At 43.2% G+C, this 20,593-nt stretch overlaps 1 protein-coding gene across 1 annotated transcript in view; it reads left to right on the top strand.

Annotated features, from left to right (window-relative positions):
- Window positions 1-19,062, top strand: part of ext1b (exostosin glycosyltransferase 1b) — a 133,557-nt gene extending 114,495 nt beyond the window's left edge. Inside the window, exons 8-11 of the mRNA XM_084918632.1 lie at window positions 11,079-11,168; window positions 13,322-13,482; window positions 14,167-14,338; window positions 16,565-19,062. Of these exons, the coding sequence (XP_084774758.1) occupies window positions 11,079-11,168; window positions 13,322-13,482; window positions 14,167-14,338; window positions 16,565-16,750 (609 nt within the window). The 3' untranslated portion in view covers window positions 16,751-19,062. The remainder of the gene's footprint in view (window positions 1-11,078; window positions 11,169-13,321; window positions 13,483-14,166; window positions 14,339-16,564) is intronic.
- The last annotated feature ends 1,531 nt before the right edge of the window (window positions 19,063-20,593 follow it).

The following is a 20,593-nucleotide window of genomic DNA, read 5'->3' as shown; positions in this document are numbered from 1 at the left end:
TGCATGCAGGGTGTCCTTAAAAGATTTGAGGAAAGTGCACAAATGGAGAACAAAAGAAGAAGAAACTATAAAAGACCTGACACAGGACCCAAGAGATGCATCTGGCCCTTCATTCGATCCAGCTACAGTTCACTGAAGCCTCATCAGAAAAGTATGGAAGCCCGTTTCTGCCACACAAAAAAGAAGAGTTATTTTCTCAAAATTTCAACTTATTAACTCGAAAATTCGATCTATTAACTCAAAATTTCGAGTTAGCGCTGCCAATCAGTAATCTACGTGAATGACGTCATTTCCTTGTTACCCAGAAGCTGAAGCCCTCAGCTACAAATGCTACAGCTAAGCTACCAGTATTACAGTCAGTCATGAATGCGCAGATTGCTGAGTATTTTCAATGTGGCTTCACAAATGATGAAACACCATGTGATTCAACAGCTGAATCACATGGCGTTACTATCAGCAAACGTACTCTCGAAAGCGTCATTTGTTGCTATACATTGGTACCTCATGATCTGGTTTTGAGTGCACATCCCTCTGCGCCATAACCTTCTGGGTAACAAGAAAGAGACGTTGTTCACGTAGATTGCTGATTGGCAGCGCTAGCTCGAAATTTCAAGTTACTTCTCTCAAAACTCTCAAAATAACTAGAAGGCAGTGTCCTCGATTTCTCAGTCAGATCAACATCCTCCTCAGGAGTTCTCATTGGATGTGTCCATCATTTATATACAGTATATGACTGAAAGTGAAAATGGTGTTTTCGTGATAGGTTGAGGTATAGAGATGGTGATTAGAAAATAGGGACAACTGCCTGTAAAAACACTTATATGAAACCATGAAAAGAAACAAACCCTTGCCTCCGATATTTTTCTTGAAAGAAGAATAATCGCCTAAATAAAATATAAAAGATTCTATTTAATCGGTTAAATAAATCAACAGCTCAGTTCCCTTAAATTGACACGCTGTTAGAAGTGACAAATTTGTTTAATTCTGAAATCTTCTCTTCGAAAATGTTTCCACACAGACGGTAAGAAAAAGCTTTCGACGATGGGTAATGTGCATAAAAGCTATGTTTTCGAGTGGGTGTCAATTTTCTCAGCATGTCAGCTTAGAGATATTTTTCCCTCTGTTATGACTGGCGGTGTCATAAAATGCATGTTTTTCCTGGTTTTTAAGTAAACCCTCCAGCGAGACCCAGAGCATGCCTCAGTGGCATTTATTATGACATCCGCATTAGGCTTTTATGCTGAAGGTACTGTCCCGTGAAAAGCATTGCTATGTTTACCTTAACCTCCCTCTGACCTCTTATTGTACGAGTCAAAGGTCAAACGCGGACACGCAGTTTGACATTTGAATTGTTCCTTTTTCAAAGAGCGTCTTTGAGGTGTTTTTTGAGAGGGTTAGGGTAAGCGGGATCTGCTGCTCGGCTGTATTCCTGGACATCAGATCATCTGGAGCCCTCCTTTCCCCTTCTTCCTCCGAGGACTTAACTTCAACTGCCAATCAGGGAAAGTGGCTTTCACATCAGTGTCAGTCACTCGGCGGTAGGCTGGGTTTATGGTTTACCTCTCCCCGTGGCTCTGAGTGGTTTCTCCCAAGCTGCCAATCACAGTGGGAAGCCTCTGCGTGTAGCTGTGTTGCTTGTGAAAAGCGAGCAGAACGGGCTTAGCGCACTGCTGTTGTGTGTGTTTATGTGCGTGCGCCAGGCAGCCTGTGGTTTGTTGTGGTTGTGGCGTTTTATGTGTTTACCGTGGCGAGCCAAGCTGTGTTCCTCCACCCCACAGAGCGCGAGCGAGAGAGAGAGCGTTTGTCATCCCTCTCGCCTTTTCCCTGCCACTTTCCCCCCCCTTATCCCATCTCTGCTTCATCCCTTCCCTCACTCACACATCCGCTGTTTTTATCATTACTCTTTCTTTTATCTTGCTTTTGCTTCTGTCTATCTCTGCATCTCTTTCTCCCACCTTCTTTTCTTGCTTGTTGTCCTGGATGTTACCAGGAGTGTAGAAATATTGACGTCATGAGTCGTGGTTGGAAGAATTGCCAAATTCGCTTCCTTTTGTGGTTTTTACGTCTTCTCACTTCTTTGCGTATGCGAGGATGAATTGTGGCATGTTGTTTTTCTGCAGAAAAGAAATCTTTAAAATAAAGCAGTTTTAGCAGATCCCTCAAAAAATGAGCCACTTTATTAGGTACAGCCTAATAACGTGGACCTTCTTTTGCCCCGATTCCTGCCGGTGCCGCAGACATTCCTCAGACATTTGTTGCGCGTAAACGATGTGAATCTCCTCTTGCACCACATCTATTAGACTTTGATCTGGGCATGGTTAAGAAACCAGTTTGAGGTCATTTTGAGCTTTGTGACATGTTGAGTTATCCTGCTGAAAGCAGCTATCTGAAGATGGTACACAAAGGATGGGCAGAGACCAAACAGCGGAAAATGTACCAAGAAAATCCCACACCATTACATAACCAGGATGGATCCAGGCTTTAATGTTATCTGCGTCTAATTCTGAGCTCACTATTTGAGGTTGCCGTAGAAACGGAGACTCATCAGACCGGGAAACATTGTTCAAATCTTCTGTTGTGCAGTTTTGGTGACCCCGTGTGAACTGTGGCCTTAGGTTCCTGTTTTTAGCTGACATGAAGGTTCAACATGTTGTGTTTTCAGAGATGCTCTTCTGCATACCTTGGCTGTAGTGAGTGATTATTTGAGTTTTCTTCTTATCAGCTTGAAGCAGTCTGGCCATTTTCCTCTGACCTCTGACATCAACAAGGCGTTTCCTACAGATTAGTGGAAATTTCTTTTCTTTTTAGCGCCAGAGATGCTTTTGTGGGATAATCCCAGTGGATGAGCAGTTTCCGAAACAGACCAGCCCAACCAGTGCCAACAACTATGCCACATTCAGAGTCAATTAAATCACCTTTTCCCCATTCTGATGCTCACCTTGACCTCACCTACATGTCCAAGAGAATTAATTTCCTGCCATGTGATTGCACAAAATGAGCAGTTGTACCTAATAGAGTGGCTGTCGAGTCTGCAGTATTTCTCTATTAAATGAGTCCAAGCAAACTGTTGTAACTTTCCACTTCTTATTCTGTTGTGGGCAATTAAACTCCTGTTAAACACCATGCAAGACAAGCACAAGCCTCCTAAAGCTGAACAAATCAGCTTACCAAAACTCACTGGAAATGCTTTTGTATCTGAAGAAAAGGGAAAAAGAGAAAATTTTGCTTACTGGCAGCTTTTTCCGTTTACACGTGAGGGCCCATGGGTCAGCACTTGATAAGGTGAAGATAATTTAAAGTCTGAAGCCCCGAAGAAGAAAATTACAGGATGCACAGTGTGCAGTTTCCATTGCAGTTTAATGAAAACTGTGGATAGGTGCTGCACAAACTAAGTGTAACACCCAGGAAAAGAAGGACTACGTTTCTTTTCCCCCCTTTCTTAGCGCTTCGCCCATCGCCGCCTCCTCATGCAGTCGGTAGTTAAAAGTTAAGTCCAAGAAAAATAAAACAAATGAGTTGATCCTTCTTCAGCTTTGTATTTATTCTTCTATCGGCGGCATTATATAAACACGTCAGTGAATCACACTAATGCACTGGATGGCATGTTTTGGCATTAAAGTGAACACGGCCGCTGCGATAATCCCACACACCGCCCACTCCTGCTGCTGCAAATACCCACCAGAGCCTTGAATGCGAGCCGTTCCGAACCGTTCCAAACAAGTCCAGTGCCCAGCTGTTTCAGGAAATTGCTTTTTTCCTTTAATAATATTAAATTATGGATTTGGTATTGTATTTTTTTTTTTTTAGGGTGTATGCCTTCATTTGAAAGCTTGGCTCTTAGTAACACAGACATGTGGTTGCATTGTTGGTTTTGGTTTGTTTGAGGGATTTGTCGACAGCGCGGAAAAAAACACAGAATAATACAGATTTTATCCTTCAACCACATCCTGTCTTTCCCTCCCTCTGTTGTCTTCTCACGGCGGCCAACAAAATCTGGTTTGTGACTGTTGGTTTAAGCCGTGTGAGGATCCCGGCGGCACTTGATATGGTTTACATGCACTGGTGGTCCTCCCTTCCGACGTTCCCTACGTCTCTCTCCTCTGCTGCTGTCCTTTAGAGAGGAGATGAAGTGCTGCAGGCAGATTCCTGCTGCAAGAGCTCACATTCCTGGAGAGAAGCTGGAAGCCCCAGGCTAATATGTCTCACTTCTAACATTACAAACCATGTGGGGCCTGGAAACATCAGCTTCTCATCCTCTCTTTGTCTCTTTTCGTCTCTTTCAGTATTCGCTGCTTGTCTCACTGTCGCTTCCTCGCCTCCTGTCTCCTATCCCTGGTCTTTCTCCTCTGCCTCCTTGCTGGTATCCTATATGTGTCTTTCTGGTGGGAAAACAAGTGGTGGGGGGGGGGCAGAGAGACGGGGTTGTTTTGTTTCTCGCTTTATGCCCGCAGGACATCATGGCAGTAATGACGATGAGAGGGAGGGTACCGCTTCTCGTCTTTCTTCTCATTTTCTCTCCAGCGTTTTTTCATCTTTCGCTGTCACTCACGCACCTCGGCTCTTCCACCCCGTCCGAATATGAGCGACAGCTGAAATTTTCATCTGCTCTTGTTGCCGCCGCTGGAGTATTTTCGGGAAGATGGGAACACTGCGGCACTTGGCCGGACAGGCCGTTCCCATCGGTGTCGGGCTCCACCGTGTGAGCGGGAGTGTGATGAATTTTAGAATTGCTGTGTGAGCAACATGTGAAGCATTATAAGAATTTAAAGAATCTCAGTTCGCATTCCCATAGGAATAAACACAAATGCTGTGTTTATTCCCATGAGATGTTCTGCCAGGCCTCTACTGCTGCCACCTTCAGTTGCTGCGTGTTTTGGGTCTCTCTGCCTCCAGTTTGGTATTTAATAACTGAAAAACATGCTCTGAGGTCAAATGACTTAAAAAGCAAAGAATATCTTTGCCTTGAGAAACTCTTGGGTTGCTTTTGGAGTTTGCTTTGGGTTGTGATCCATTTGCAGTGTGAAGCGTTGTCTGCTCAATTCTGCAGTGTTCGGCTGAAGCTGAGCAGAGAGTATAGCTCAGTTCATCCCGCTGCTTCTATCAGCAGTCACATTATCAATAAACACTAGTGACCCAGTTCCACTGGCAGCCATACACATCTATGCCATAACACTACCTCCACCGTGCTTGACAGATGATGTGCTTTGATTCCTGGGCTGTTTCTGGTTCAAGGTAATATTGGCTTCATCTTATTGTTATGAAATTTAGCAAGGGGTTGATTTTCCTGCAAGCTCATAGGGTAGCAACTCCTGAATCCCAAAGAAGTACATCAGAAGAAACTCTGCTCATTGTCTTTGACTGTAAAAGGGACCACGACTGACAAAAGACCCTAAACGTACCAGGAAGGGCGTTGCTGTAGCTCACCTGGTTAAGCAGGCGGCCCATATGCAACATGCTCTGAGCATTTCCTGCATGTCCTTCCCACACACTCTGCTTTCCTGTCTGCATATAATAACCAGGTTTAAGGTATTCCACCTGTCATAACCAGATGCTACATCTGCCTGTGTCTGCGGTTTTAGAGCAGTTTGTTAACAATTTAGATTTCCCTTAGCCTGAAAATGGGGTCATTAACATTATTTTTCTCTACACTCATAAAAATTAACTCATAAAGTTTAAGTCAAGACATCAAGAGTTCAACCACAGACTTGTAATCTTTTCATTACAGCACACCTGCATGTCTTAGAATATATATTTAAAAAAATTTCAAATAAAGAGCATATATTAGGTCTTCACTTTTTTTTATTCTGCTAAAAATGAAAACAGATATTGGACTTAATTTAAATAATATGAACATTTACATAGTAAAACAATTTTTAATTTACATATATTTGCACATAAATGACTGAAATCTTATTTTATACTCCTTTAGGCTTTTTAATTTGAGATCAAGTGTTTTCCTTCTTGTATTAAAACGTTTGTGTTTCACCTAATAATCAGCTGAATTTAAAGATTTTCAAAAAGTCCCTTAAGTCATCCAGTAAAACTGGTCACGTGCTTTCCTCCTGTTATCTAAAGGACCTGGCAGACAAGTGAAGTCTGCACGCTGTGCAAATCAGTTCTGATTTAAGTGTTTGAGGAACTCGTGTCTTTCCTTTTGTTTGCAGGACAAAGTGCTTGGTCACACTGCTTGTACAATAAAAGTTATCAGGAGCTGGAGCACTACAGTAGATAAGAGGCTTTCTGCAGCTTGACTGCAAAACCAGAATTTTTGGGAGCGGTTTGGTTGTTTTATTTATTTATTTATTTTTGGTGCCCTTCGCCTGCAGAAGTGATAAAGACCTGTTGAGAGTGAGGTCAGCAGTGACGCTCGGCAGGCAGACAATGGCAGGTGTTTACAGGGAAACGAGGTCAGCTTTGACCACTCTTAAATGTAAATGTAATGGCTTTTCTGTGCAGGCGGTGCTTTAAAAGAACAAGAATCCTCAGAGAGGCCTGACCTTGAGAGCGCTGAATAACTAAACAACGGTGCGTGAGAGTGTTTACATATATGGGACGTGTATCTCGATATGTCCGCGTGCATTAAAGCTGTGCGTTTCTCTGCAGTTTTCTAATTGCGTGGGAGGCGGTTCGAGTTCGAGCGCACATCCAGATTACGACACGCACGCTCTTTGTCACCGAGAAACCGCTGTTTTCTCATCCGAATGCCTTTCATCACAGCCAAAGACCAAACAAGTCTAAATATCCTCAAGATGTTGATCTTTCCATCCACCCACCAAACCCCCATCCACGAACACTCTCTCTGCCTCCAGTAAATATTCAAGGACCGTCATGCATTATACAGTTGGGTTTCATCCACTGTTAAATATACATATTGTGTTTTCAACAGCGGCTGAGATAAAGTAAATTTGGGCCACATGTAAGACACATGACTCACACTAGGTGTCTGACTACATTTGTGTGTTTTTATTGATTTAAAAGAGCGAGTCGACCCTGCAGCAGTAATGGAAACTAGTATCAGCACTCTATCTCTGTAGCAAACGACAGGGTGCAGCCTGCAGTAAAGCGTAGGATATTGGCTTTTCTCTCATTCGCTGTGCACCGCTATTTGTTGATGTCATGGCTTGTTGTCTCCTCTGAATCTCATGAATTTGTGAGGGATCATTAAAAATGCATGTGGCAGATATTGAGAGCAAAAAGGAATTTTTATTCCAAGATTTATCTCAAGGTGAAACTCTGCATTTAGCACTGGGGTCTAGTGAGCTGTGGGTAGCGATTCAGAGCGGGTGGGCTCGTCTGCAGTGCTCCAGGTACACGAGGGGAAACAATGACTGGAGGTTGCACCACGAGCAAAATGATTGCGACTGTTTGTGATAAACTTGGGGTATTGTTGCCCTGGAAATAGTTGACTTCAAAGATGGGGACCAGGTCTGTGATCACTTGCTGACTTGATGATGATCACATGGGAGTAAGACGGACTTAGTCTGCTCTTGGTTTGCTGTCCATTTGCATTTGAATGAGGTAAAGTTGGCAATTAAGTGCAATCTGTTTGTGGTAGTTAGGTGATTAACTTAACTGTGATATATCTGGGATAAATCGGCAGCAATTGCAAATCTTTTTCCATCTACATGCAAGAAATTCACATTTATTGCTTCCTCTCAGACTCCAGCCAGAACCCACGAGATTTGCAACAGCACTTCAGAAATTCCTCCACAAATAGTGACGTAGATGCTGCAGGATATCAAGTTAACTCCATAATGACATAAGCCCTCAGCAGCCTTAATTGCATGTAAGAATATAACCAGAATCCAACCAGTTGGCCACCAGTTCAGTCCCCTATTGCAAAGAGATACATCGTTGCTCTTATATCAGCACAGACTGCTTCTGTTTGAGTGCAACGTGTTGGCAGTTATTTGCCATCAGACAAGTTTCCCACCAGGTGACCTGTGCAGTGGCCTTGCAATCAAACGTGGTCAGCCAGGCCTAGAGGATGTTGCAAACACTGGGTAACCAGTTGCAAAAGCAAGAAAGTTTAAAGCAATCATCAGGCAAGCACCAATTTATTTATTTAGGTGTTTTTCTAGTCCCAGGGAGGTTGCCATCCTGTTTTTACTGTATTGTGACTGAGCTATACAGCAGCTATAAGTGCTATTTTTAGAATAATAACTACTTGCATGTGATTTTCATGAGCTCTACTTTCAGCTTTTTAGCAACTTTCAGCAGATTTGGGAGTTACTAGCCTCAATTTTACTGTTTTACTTTAGTGTCAACATGTGCAGTATCACTTTGAAGGCATTTTCTGCTACAGTAAAACCTCTAATCATCAACTTTAGTCTGATGCTTGTTACTGAGGTTGGTAGCACAAACCAAGCAAATAGCTGCCAGCTTTATCTGTCAGTAAGCAGCTAGCTGGTGAAACAACAAAGCAGCATCTGCCGGGAGTAATCTAACAATCAGCTAAACAGAGAATGAATAGTGAACATGTATTGATCGGGTGGGCAGGAATACACCTCCACCTGTACACTCTGTGTGTAAATAAGCAGCTGTTTGTTGTCTGCTCTGAATCTCATGAAATTATGAGGAATTGTTAAAAATTAACGTGGTAGACTTCAGGAGCAAACGGAGTTGTTATTCTAAAATGTGTCTCTTGTTTTAAGCTCTCCGTTTATGTTTTGTTCTCAGCTCCACTGAGCACTCCTTAGCATCTTTCAGCTCAATTTTCGGGGGTGGGGGGGAGACTCTTGCCTTGATTTAACAATTTTAATTCAGTCTCGACACTCTCACTGCAGCCATTTTCAGCGAGATAAAACGGACAAAAATTCAAATTGTCTGTCTGTTAGTCGGTGAATAACGGAGCATGTAGGAGCTAAAGAGAGACACATTTCTGCCAGGAGTTGATATAAATCTAACAAACAGCTAAAAGGAGAGTGAACAGTGAACTCGCTTTGATCAGGCAGACGGAAACACAATTCCAGCTAAACGCCGTAACACACCAACATAAAAGGGGGGTTGTCATACCGATGTAAAAAGGGGGATATTATCTCATTGTTTATGAAAATTGCTTCCCCAAAGTGCCAAAGAAAACCAGTTACAGCAGGTTTACAGACTGTGCAGGCGGTTCTCCGTTTGTAAATGAAAGTTTTGATCCTGGGAGGTGACCCTAAAGCTGCAGTTTGCCTGGGAAGGGAAAAAAAGACAACTCGGTTATGCCGTGTTTAAGTTTTCTTGTCAGCGCCACAAAAGCAGCAGAAACCAGCTCACATGATTTTGTCTTTAAAGTGCAACAATTCCCTGAAATGCATTATCTCAAAATTGAAAACGTCTTGTTCAGTCAAGTTTGATTAAAACTCTTGTCTGCACGAGTGCTGTTTAATAAAAGCACGAATGTCAGAGAGGTTTACTTTATTATTTCCCGCTGTGCTCGGATCTACAGGGAGTGCAGAATTATTAGGCAAATGAGTATTTTGTCCACATCATCCTCTTCATGCATGTTGTCTTACTCCAAGCTGTATAGGCTCGAAAGCCTACTACCAATTAAGCATATTAGGTGATGTGCATCTCTGTAATGAGAAGGGGTGTGGTCTAATGACATCAACACCCTATATCAGGTGTGCATAATTATTAGGCAACTTCCTTTCCTTTGGCAAAATGGGTCAAAAGAAGGACTTGACAGGCTCAGAAAAGTCAAAAATAGTGAGATATCTTGCAGAGGGATGCAGCAGTCTCAAAATTGCAAAGCTTCTGAAGCGTGATCATCGAACAATCAAGCGTTTCATTCAAAATAGTCAACAGGGTCACAAGAAGCGTGTGGAAAAACCAAGGTGCAAAATAACTGCCCATGAACTGAGAAAAGTCAAGCGTGCAGCTGCCAAGATGCCACTTGCCACCAGTTTGGCCATATTTCAGAGCTGCAACATCACTGGAGTGCCCAAAAGCACAAGGTGTGCAATACTCAGAGACATGGCCAAGGTAAGAAAGGCTGAAAGACGACCACCACTGAACAAGACACACAAGCTGAAACGTCAAGACTGGGCCAAGAAATATCTCAAGACTGATTTTTCTAAGGTTTTATGGACTGATGAAATGAGAGTGAGTCTTGATGGGCCAGATGGATGGGCCCGTGGCTGGATTGGTAAAGGGCAGAGAGCTCCAGTCCGACTCAGACGCCAGCAAGGTGGAGGTGGAGTACTGGTTTGGGCTGGTATCATCAAAGATGAGCTTGTGGGGCCTTTTCGGGTTGAGGATGGAGTCAAGCTCAACTCCCAGTCCTACTGCCAGTTTCTGGAAGACACCTTCTTCAAGCAGTGGTACAGGAAGAAGTCTGCATCCTTCAAGAAAAACATGATTTTCATGCAGGACAATGCTCCATCACACGCGTCCAAGTACTCCACAGCGTGGCTGGCAAGAAAGGGTATAAAAGAAGAAAAACTAATGACATGGCCACCTTGTTCACCTGATCTGAACCCCATTGAGAACCTGTGGTCCATCATCAAATGTGAGATTTACAAGGAGGGAAAACAGTACAACTCTCTGAACAGTGTCTGGGAGGCTGTGGTTGCTGCTGCACGCAATGTTGATGGTGAACAGATCAAAACACTGACAGAATCCATGGATGGCAGGCTTTTGAGTGTCCTTGCAAAGAAAGGTGGCTATATTGGTCGCTGATTTGTTTTTGTTTTTGAATGTCAGAAATGTATAGTTGTGAATGTGGAGATGTTATATTGGTTTCACTGGTAAAAATAAATAATTGACATGGGTATATATTTGTTTTTTGTTAAGTTGCCTAATAATTATGCACAGTAATAGTCACCTGCACACACAGATATCCCCCTAAAATAGCTAAAACTAAAAACAAACTAAAAACTACTTCCAAAAACATTCAGCTTTGATATTAATGAGTTTTTTGGGTTCATTGAGAACATGGTTGTTGTTCAATAATAAAATTATTCCTCAAAAATACAACTTGCCTAATAATTCTGCACTCCCTGTAGATTTGCTATTAGTGTAGTTTGAAGATGGGATCCCAGCTTATGTCAGTCCACTGATTTTTAACCCTCTGTGCTCTGTGTCTCCCCCTGCAGGTGATGAGCAGCCGCTTTTTGCCCTACGAGATCATTGTGACCGACGCTGTCCTCAGCCTGGATGAAGACACAGTTTTGTCCACCACTGAGGTATCCTCTAATAAACACAGCGACTCTCCTTTGTATCTCCGTCTCCTCCACTTGAGTTGTAAAGTTCGACACTCCCTTATTGCATTTCCTTTTTTTAGCTTTTAGCTTCTTTCTGTTTGTCCCTGCTGCTTTCAAGTTGGTCCCCCCAAATTTGTGGCCTGGTTCTTTAATCTTTTAAAGTCTAACTTTCATTCCCGAGGCCTTGCTTGCTTTTCTCTCTTCTCGTGCGCTTTTCTGCCTCTTTTTCCTTCCCTCTCCTTTTCTTCCCATCGCCCACCTCCTGTTTTTGGCTCTACCTCTCCTATCCCCTATTCGACGGCAGCACTGTTATGGGCATTTTTGTCCCACATGCTGGTGGGGCTGCTCCTGTTTTTCTTTTTTCTTTTCCTGGGGATACATTTTGGCGCGGCATCATGGGAAGCCAGAACATAGCAGAAAGAAATGAGTTTATGTGGCAGATCAAGATGGCAAGACAGAAGGGAAAATCCATCCCCGACAACTGAATCGACCTGCGTTACTCCCAGGAAGACGGTTGGATCACGAGAGCAAACACTTCTCAAAGTTTCTGAGCTCAGGGAATGTCGATGCCAGGAAACTTGAGAAAAGGGGGAAAAAAATGAAGGGTAAAAACCGGTAATCTCCCTATCCACCCACTCCTTCTTTTAAACAAATGATTCAAAGTGCAGTTTCTGGCCCCGGCGTCTTTGTTTTCTCATTTTTATCCGACTCTCTCCAACCTTAAGTGAAGATGGCGACGACGAGAGCTGTCTTTAACAATGATACTCACTCCTTTGAATATGACTCCCGGTTCAGTCGGAAAGTAGGCAGAATTATGAAAGTCAGTGAAATATTTTCCTTGTGATTGTAATATCATTCAGCTTCTATCTCTTTTATTTTGAACTGCAGGCAGGAGCAGAAGAAAGTCATTATTTTCCTTCAGGGCTTTTTCATATGTACAAATTTTGGCAGGAAGAGCAGATAGATACTGTTTTATGGTGGATTTTAAATTTTTTCTCTTCTTTTTTAATATTCAACAACATAAGCAGCCTCACAGCGTAGTATAGTGATGTGCGGTGTAATGCAGAGCAGGCTGTTTGAGGAGCCGCTGAGACCTTTCTGATGTTTTTGTCTAATTATTTGATTGAGCGCTTTGATCGTCGCTGCAGTCGTTTGCTACAAGCAGCTGCTTAGGAAAGACTGCTTTGTGTTTCATGAGGTTTTGCCTCGGTTGTATTTTCACTCGAGTGTGTTTGAACGTGTTGTTCCTTTGTTGGGTTTCATTGTAGTCTCTTTCATTTCCTCTTTATCTTTTTTTTCCTCACACAACACACCGTAAATAGATACATTTTTTACACCTTTGATTAATGAAAACAACAACTTCACTTTATTTGGCTTTTGTAAGAAAATATTTAACACAGCTCATTCCAACAAGGGTTTATAATGACGTTAATGGTGTGAATATTAGGGATGCACTTATCCGACTTTTTTTACTGATAGAGGACCGTTCTGACGCCATTTAAATATTGTTTTGTTGATATCCAAGAATACAAATTGACTGATTTGTTATTTATTGGTAAATAACAAGAAACTGGACCAACATAAGTTAAACGATTTAGGGTCAACTTTGACCTTGGGCGCTAACAATTGAGGTCAAGATCCATAAAGTTTTTACTGATTTGGTGTGACCTTGACGTCGACCCCCTTGGCGTCCATGCTGGATTTGCTTTACTCCACTAATGATCTAGAAGATGTAGAACAACAAAGAACAAGACTGAAGAGATTGACCCTTGGGACTGGATCGCAATCTGATCCAGACATTGGATCGGTGCATCCCGAGTAGCTGGAAAACATCTGCTGAGCTGTGAAAATTCCCCCTTATTTATCCTTCCCTCCCCCAAAAATACCAAAGCAAAAGCAGCTTTTTACAGTACCAGGCTGTCAAGCTTTTTTTTGCACAGTTTCTCCATAGTGGGGGTTATTGTATATGAAAAGTGCTGAACAGTAGCTTTTCATTTTGATCAGCTGAAGTTGATTAAAAAGAAGAAAAAAATGTTTACATTTTTGCCACAAAGGTGTCCAGAGGGTACTAAATTAGAGTTTCTTATTAGAAATGATTAATGTTCTGATTTTTTAATGTTTTAATCTCTGTCTAGGTGGACTTTGCCTTCACTGTCTGGCAGAGTTTTCCAGAGCGAATCGTCGGTTACCCCGCCCGCAGCCACTTCTGGGACAGCAACAAGGAGCGCTGGGGCTACACCTCCAAATGGACCAACGACTATTCGATGGTCCTGACTGGGGCTGCCATCTATCACAGGTGCACTTCAGTCTGTTAAACTAAACCCTTCCTTCTCAAGCAGCTGTTTACCTCCATGTCCTTTGATTCTCCTCACTCCTGCTCCGTTCTCCTTCCGTTACACGAGGCTCGCTGTTGCTCCGCTCTGCTCTCCAGTGTTCGGTTGTCTTTCTTTTGATGCGGCGCTTTGATGCGGTGATCTGTAGATTATGAAAGTAAATGTGATGTTCAGTGTGGCACAGCCTCGGGAAACCAGTGTTTTGACACGGAGTATGTTTTATCCCCAAAAAATGTCAATTTGTCTGCCGCGCAGCTCTCGATAGTTCCCGCGTTTAGTTCGACTACAGTCCTGTCAGCTTCAATATGGCTTCACTCAGCTGTGATGGGAGCAGTCCATTAAGCTTAAGTCAGCCAATCACCGCAGCCGAACGCTTAATCACTTTCAATAAGTCACTCGTTCAATCCATCCGAGAGCTTCAACAGCGATGGTGTGGCCTTTAATATGAAATATTCACTTTTTATATTTAATTTAAGCTGTCAGCACAACCGGCTTTAAACCTTTGAAGCTCTAACACTGTTTATTTAGAAGTTTTTAAAGCATTACTTTCAAAATAAGAGCTTCAGTAGAATTAACACTATTAAGGATTTAAGTGCCACTGGTTTCAATCTGGGAGCCTCTAAATACTCTTCTTCCTGTCCTCTCAGGTATTATCACTTCCTGTACACAAACTACTTGCCCACCAGCCTGAAGAGCATGGTGGACCAGTTGGCCAACTGTGAGGACATCCTGATGAACTTCCTGGTCTCTGCTGTCACCAAGCTGCCGCCCATCAAGGTCACACAGAAGAAACAGTACAAGGAGACCATGATGGGACAGGTAAGAGGGCAGCAGCTGTGACCACTACACCACACTGCATGTGGAAGTATGAATACTTATAATGCTTAGATCCATCTCTTTGTTGCACTTGGAGAGCTTATTAGCGTTGGGGTTCTTTTTAAAAGAAGAGGATAACGGCCAGTCGAGAAAACTGGTTTGCATCTCATTACTGGTTGTGACAGAGCCCGTAACAATTTACAATGCTGGATACAGAGCAGCCTTATTATACGGACCTCTTTGAATTTGTCCTTCTTTTCATGAGCCGTGATTCATGCTGAAGCCAGTGTTGTTTTCTTCCCTTCATGAGTGTGTCATGGCCTTTCAGCTGGAGCGAAGCCGTGCTGCTTTATGAACAGCATGAATTATTCTCTTTAAAAATCCTCTGGTATGGTCCACGGAAAAAAACAAAGAAAAAAAAAAAAACAGGGCAAGTCATAACGGCACACAGACAAAAGCACAGAAAGGAGTCGTGTCGGTCCCGAAGCCTTGCGTCACGCTTTCTCATCGGGCTCCGGCCTGTCAAATATGACGGAGCTGACGATTTATTGAGAGAAGTTGACATCAGCCATCGTTCAGTGATGGCTTTCTCTTGTTACTACGATGAAAGTTTGACCATGATTGAGTCAAAGAGCTTCATTTTGTTTAGTGTACGTCTAAAATCCCTGCTTGTTAATGATCGTGGTCCGAATACGCTGACTGAAAAGTGGATTGAAGCTAGCATAACATAAGAGTTTCAGTATTGGAGTATTTAGTCAGTTATGGACAGATACTTAACCTTCACATATTCAAACCCCAGCAAATGAGGATCTGACCCGCCAACCTTCCGACTGGTGGCCAACCACGCTACTTCCTGAGCCACGGCTACCCCAGTTAGCTTTTTACTCTTTTAGCGGTCAATCAAAAAATTTGGGTGGGAAGCTCATTTTGTAACCGGAAGGTTGCCGGTTTGATCCCCAGCTCTGTCTGTCTTAGTCGTTGTGTCCTTGGGCAAGACACTTCACCTACCGCCTACTGATGGCCAGAGGGGCCGATGGCGCGATATGGCAGCCTCGCTTCTGTCAGTCAGGGCAGATACAGGGCAGCTGTGGCTACAACTGTAGCTGCCTCCACCAGTGTGTGAATGTGAGAGTGAATGAATAGTTGAATTGTAAAGTGCTTTGAGGGTCTCGAAAAGTGCTATACAAATGCAATCCATTGTATTATTATGTATTATTGTTATTTCCTGTTATTATCAGGAGGGTTTATGTAAAAATACAGGAGTCCGCCTGGATACCGGTGACAAAAAATGCGTCATTACTAAATGGACCGGTTCACATATTGTGCTTTCCTACTCTGCTGGAGCACTTGAAGCACTTTTATACAACATGTTTCATTCATCCGTTGACACACATTCCATTTTTTCTACTGAGTGTGAATCTAACACTCACACTCAGTGGCTTTCCCAAGGACACTTTGGGAAGCAGACTGGAGCAGCCAGGGATTAGACTACAAACTTTCTGATTAGCAATGACCTGCTCTCCCTCCTGAGCTACAGCCAACCATTAAGAAGAGGAATTCAAGGCTCAGATCATTTCAAGCGCTGCATAGTATAAATATAACATGTGCATGTCCACATGCGATTATAATCCCGGCTTTATCCGCTATGCTTGCTAGAATGGAATAATGCAGACATAAGAGAAATGCAGCCCTCCTCGGTCATGCTCATGCATATGACATGAACTGTGGCAAAATGAAAAAGTAAAGTAGTTCCTTCTTTCTCTGCCTCACTCATACATCATAGATTTGGTCTCATAAACTCTTGCACACTTGCAAAATATTGTTTTAAAGGGGTCCTACTTTTCCATACTTTTCGTCTTTGCTTGGAATGATTTACAGTTAAAATATTCCACATTTATAGGATTTAGAGGAGTTTGACGTCTATGCTTTTGGCTCACAGGGATTACCCGAACGTATTGTGAGCTCATTATTTGAAAATGTGGCCATGTTTAATATAATTATTCACTGCTGTAACAGGATACATATGACAGAAACTAAGGAAAAGCATCTCAGAGGCTCTTTTAAGATGCTACCACTGATATTTTATAAAGATCTGCAAAACTGGATTTTGTTCCAAAACACAGTCGACTTGTAATTAGTTTTTTCATGTTCCCCCAGGATCTGCATCTGTTATTGAAAACTCTAACTTTTCTTCTTTTTGTTTTTCCTCCTCTTCTCCATTCCCTCCAGTCTTCAAGGGCTTCTCGCTGGGCTGACCCAGACCACTTCGCCCAGCGGCAGACCTGCATGAACAAGTTCGCCAGCTGGTTTGGCGCCATGCCACTGGTCCATTCCCAGATGAGACTGGACCCCGTCCTGTTTAAGGACCAGGTCTCTATCCTCCGCAAGAAATACAGGGACATCGAGAGGCTCTGACAAGACCGCCGCCCCCTCGGGGGAGACCCTACGCAGGGGGAAAGAGACTCTGTGGAGATTAGGAGTCATCAGAGTACAGGGGGATGGACAGGGAGAGACACAGGTCTGTCTTCCACTCAGCACATTGCCAATGACCAGAGCGCCGCTGCTGGAAAGACTCGATGAGGAAAGGGATAAACGGGAAACGAGCGTATGCCGTTTGGGTGTGAAAAAAGCAAAGAGAGTACACAAACTGACGGGCTTACCAAACAGTACTGTGTGTTTCACACATGTGCAAACACGCAGCACGCACTACTGACGACAAGAACTCTTGGATAGAATATTTTTTGTATGACACGGACGAGGACGACATCGTCTGTCCTGCTCTTTCGGCACACGCGCGGGGCGATGGTAGAAGACGGGAAGGTGTTTGTGATCTCAAACCTGGCAACCCAACCTGTCGTCCCAAGCAACCTTCCCTACTCTGGATCAGGACATAATACTGGACTCATTACCAAACTCCTGCTTTGTAAACCCATGAATATTTTCTTGCTCCGAGTTAAAAAACAAACATTGTCCAACCTGTTCTTTTTTTTTTTTTTTTTTTTTTTTTTTTAGCAGCCATTACTTCCTAATATTCTCAGCAGTTGACAAACACCCCGTGTCTCCTACCCTTGGCTCGTTCCTTTATGAGTTGATCTGGCTTTTATAATGGTCTATCTGCTCCCGTGTTATCACAAAGATAAGTTGGGAAAACATCTCATTTCATGTCCCATTCTCCTCTCGTACTCGCCACAGCAGTTGTACTTTTCTCATCTTTTTTCCCCACTTACTTTCATCATCTTTTATCCCCTCCCTCCTCCCTTCAGACTCTCTGCTCTCCCTCTTGTCTGTGTATGTGTGTGTGTGTGTATGTTGTGTGTGCAGACCCTTGAAAAGTTGGCTCATCCAACCATAAGCCCGAGCGGAGTACATTTTCCCTCCGTTGGAATGAGCGAAATGAACATTTCTGGATGAAATGGAGCAGAACGTTGCATTCTAACCCAAACTTTTTTTTCTCCTCCCCCTCTTCTCTCTCCCTCCCACCCCTCTTCCTGCATGGTCTCTGAGCACCATCCTTACTGTGGAGGGGGGGGACCATAGCAGGTCTTTGGTGACCAGCATCATTTCAGAGGACAGATTTTTAACGCTGAGCGCATCAGTGCCATTCTGACATCAGGGTCTGCCTTTAAAATTGTTTATTGCACATCACGTTGCCTACATCCGTCTGAGATGCTCTTGTGTTGAAATATTGTAATCGCCACTTTTATGTGTCTCTCCTGGCGCCCTGATTATTTTTATTTTTTTCCCACCCCCCCGTGACATATCCAAGGACCTCGGAGCCATTAAATTGACAAAAGGTTTTCTCCTCCATTTGTCAGGCAGAGATACGTTTAGGCTTCAATTAGGTATTTCGTTTGAAGTGCTGTTTTATTCCCAGGGGACACGCTGTTGATGAAACACCGAACATTATGGAGCATAGCGTTTGCGAAAACAGTGACCGGCAAACACGACCTGCTGTCTAATGCGATCCTTGGGATGACAGCTTTTTCCCCCTTGGCACACACCACCTGCATCAGTGTGTGTGTGAGAGAGACGGTGGCCACGCTTGGTGTCTTTTCTATGCCTGACACTTTTTTGCACCTTAAATGATCTTATTGGTATCGGACAACCAGATCAAAATGCTTAAATAACTAGATATCTTGACCTTTAATTGATCATTTTTAAAGACAGGCTGTCAGGGGAAGAAAAAATAAAGGTGGCTGGCTCATAGCTGAGCTGCTATATGCTGTCATTAGGTCTGCATGCAGCGTGCAGGCGGGAGCACAGGCGGTCCAGTCACACATTTAGTTTGCAGACACTTGAATGAAAGCAGCATGCTTTTAGTGGCCTTTTCTGTCAGACAGGCATTCAGCATAATGTCTCAGCCAAAGCTGCTCAGCGTGTTAATCAGTTAGCTGTCACTGACATCGTCAACATCAGTGTCACACATTCAGTGGCTGCTTTAGATTCTTTTTTTTTTTCTTTCTTCACACTTTTTTATTTTCGCTTGACAAAGAGTTGATGTAAAATGTATCGTAAAGCCTTCGCTGTTTCAACAAAGGGGACAGACGTGCTTTGAAGTGCCATATCCAAATGCTACTATAGCAGAGCTGCTCTGTTTCCGCGAGTCATATCAAACCCAGCAGGACTAACTTGTGTTGTTTTGTTTTTTTTGTTCGTTTTTTTTGTTTTTGCCCCAATCATGTCACTGTTTTGAATATCGCTGTTTGTGCTTGAACTTTGAAACTTGGAGTCGTTTCCCGGGAGATTCGTCGTCAGTGTAACAACATCGATACTTTGCGATTCTGGGAAAAATCATGCTCCTCGCACGGTCTGCATCTGGCCTCTATTTTCATCTTCAAAAGAATCATATTGTTTCAATCCATATCAAGCCTTTTATGTCTGATTGTCAGAGTTAGTGTTGTTGATCGTCTCAAGACAACCACATTCCCCAGCTTTGCAAATAATCCACACACACTAAAAAAAACAACCCACCACGTATTTCAAATCCCTGGTCTCAGCACTGTACATAGACATATTTATTTTTTGAAAAGGAAAAAAAACAAGACTGTGTACGATTTGAGATGACGCGGCGAGAACATTGAGACCGATCCTGCGTCGCTGAGGGGAGTAAGTGGTATTTATTCAGTTTATTTTCTACACGCTGTGCACATTAATCCACACAGATGCCGATATACAGCTCGTATTATGTCGCACTCTGCATCGGTTTTCCAGGGGAAGCATCTATCACACTCTTGCTAATACAGAGCTCCCCAAGTGAGATAACATTTCCAGAGTCGCCGTAGTGGAGTTTTAACTCCTGGAAAAGATTGCATACACCAGTGATCCAGAATTGGATTGGGCCGCTCCATCTTGGCTCTTTGCGGGAGTGAAATTGTAAAGTCCCAATAAAGACTACGCCAACTGACACGTGGAAAATAATAAGCAGCTGGGGCCCCCCAGCCCTCTCTCTCCTGCACCAGATGGAAACATTTTCACATTCTGCCGCAACATCTTCCCCTCATGCATTACAGTAATGCGTCTGAGGCTGTGACACAGTGGTTTAAATTGTCTTTGTCGCAGCTTGGGGCTCAAGTCGTAGCTCGCAAAACAGAAACTGAAGTGTATCTACAGTCTTTCAATTCCAGAGCTCAGTCAGAGTGTGATGGATGTGAGTCGGGGCCCTCGGGAAAAAAAAAGCAACTAAACTTCGTATCCCCTTAAAATGCCTCCGTCATTTGATCAGGGAAACATTATGCAAGTTATCATCTTGAGCTTCAACACAGATGGAAGAAGGTTTACCCAAAACGTGCCAGGCGGTTGGCGTGTGCGCTGGAAACTGGTCTGCTCTTGATTTGATTTGTGCCTTTTTATCAACATGCGAGTTCCTGACATGCTGAGCACTGTCTGTCCCAGACTTGTTATTTCCAGTAGACGGGCAGCAATAGCACCATGTGCGGAGGACTCATATCCCTGCCTTCATACACTGGATGAGTCACAGTTTCCATTCTCTTGTTTTGACGCCCCATTTTCATTGTTGTGTTCGGACACTGTTGCTAAGGCGACAACGCATGACCACTTCCTGTTTCTGATTATTTATCAGTGATTGACTGTATTATGCGAGCAATCAGCAGTAGTGTCTGTTGATCTGTAAGGACTTGGTCAAACCCAGCTGTCCTGATGCCTTCTCCTCCCTCCTACCTTGTAATTAAGAGAAGACTTTTATAGAGGTCACAGATTAAATAGAATTAATTCCAATTTTGTAAGAATGATTTATAAAAA

The sequence above is a fragment of the Perissodus microlepis genome, chromosome 22 (genome assembly GCF_051167445.1).
Source record: "Perissodus microlepis isolate ML-2025 ecotype Zambia chromosome 22, ASM5116744v1, whole genome shotgun sequence".
NCBI lineage: Eukaryota > Metazoa > Chordata > Actinopteri > Cichliformes > Cichlidae > Perissodus > Perissodus microlepis.
The sequence above is the reverse complement of the archived record's forward strand: the minus strand, read 5'-3'. Positions and strand labels throughout refer to the sequence as shown.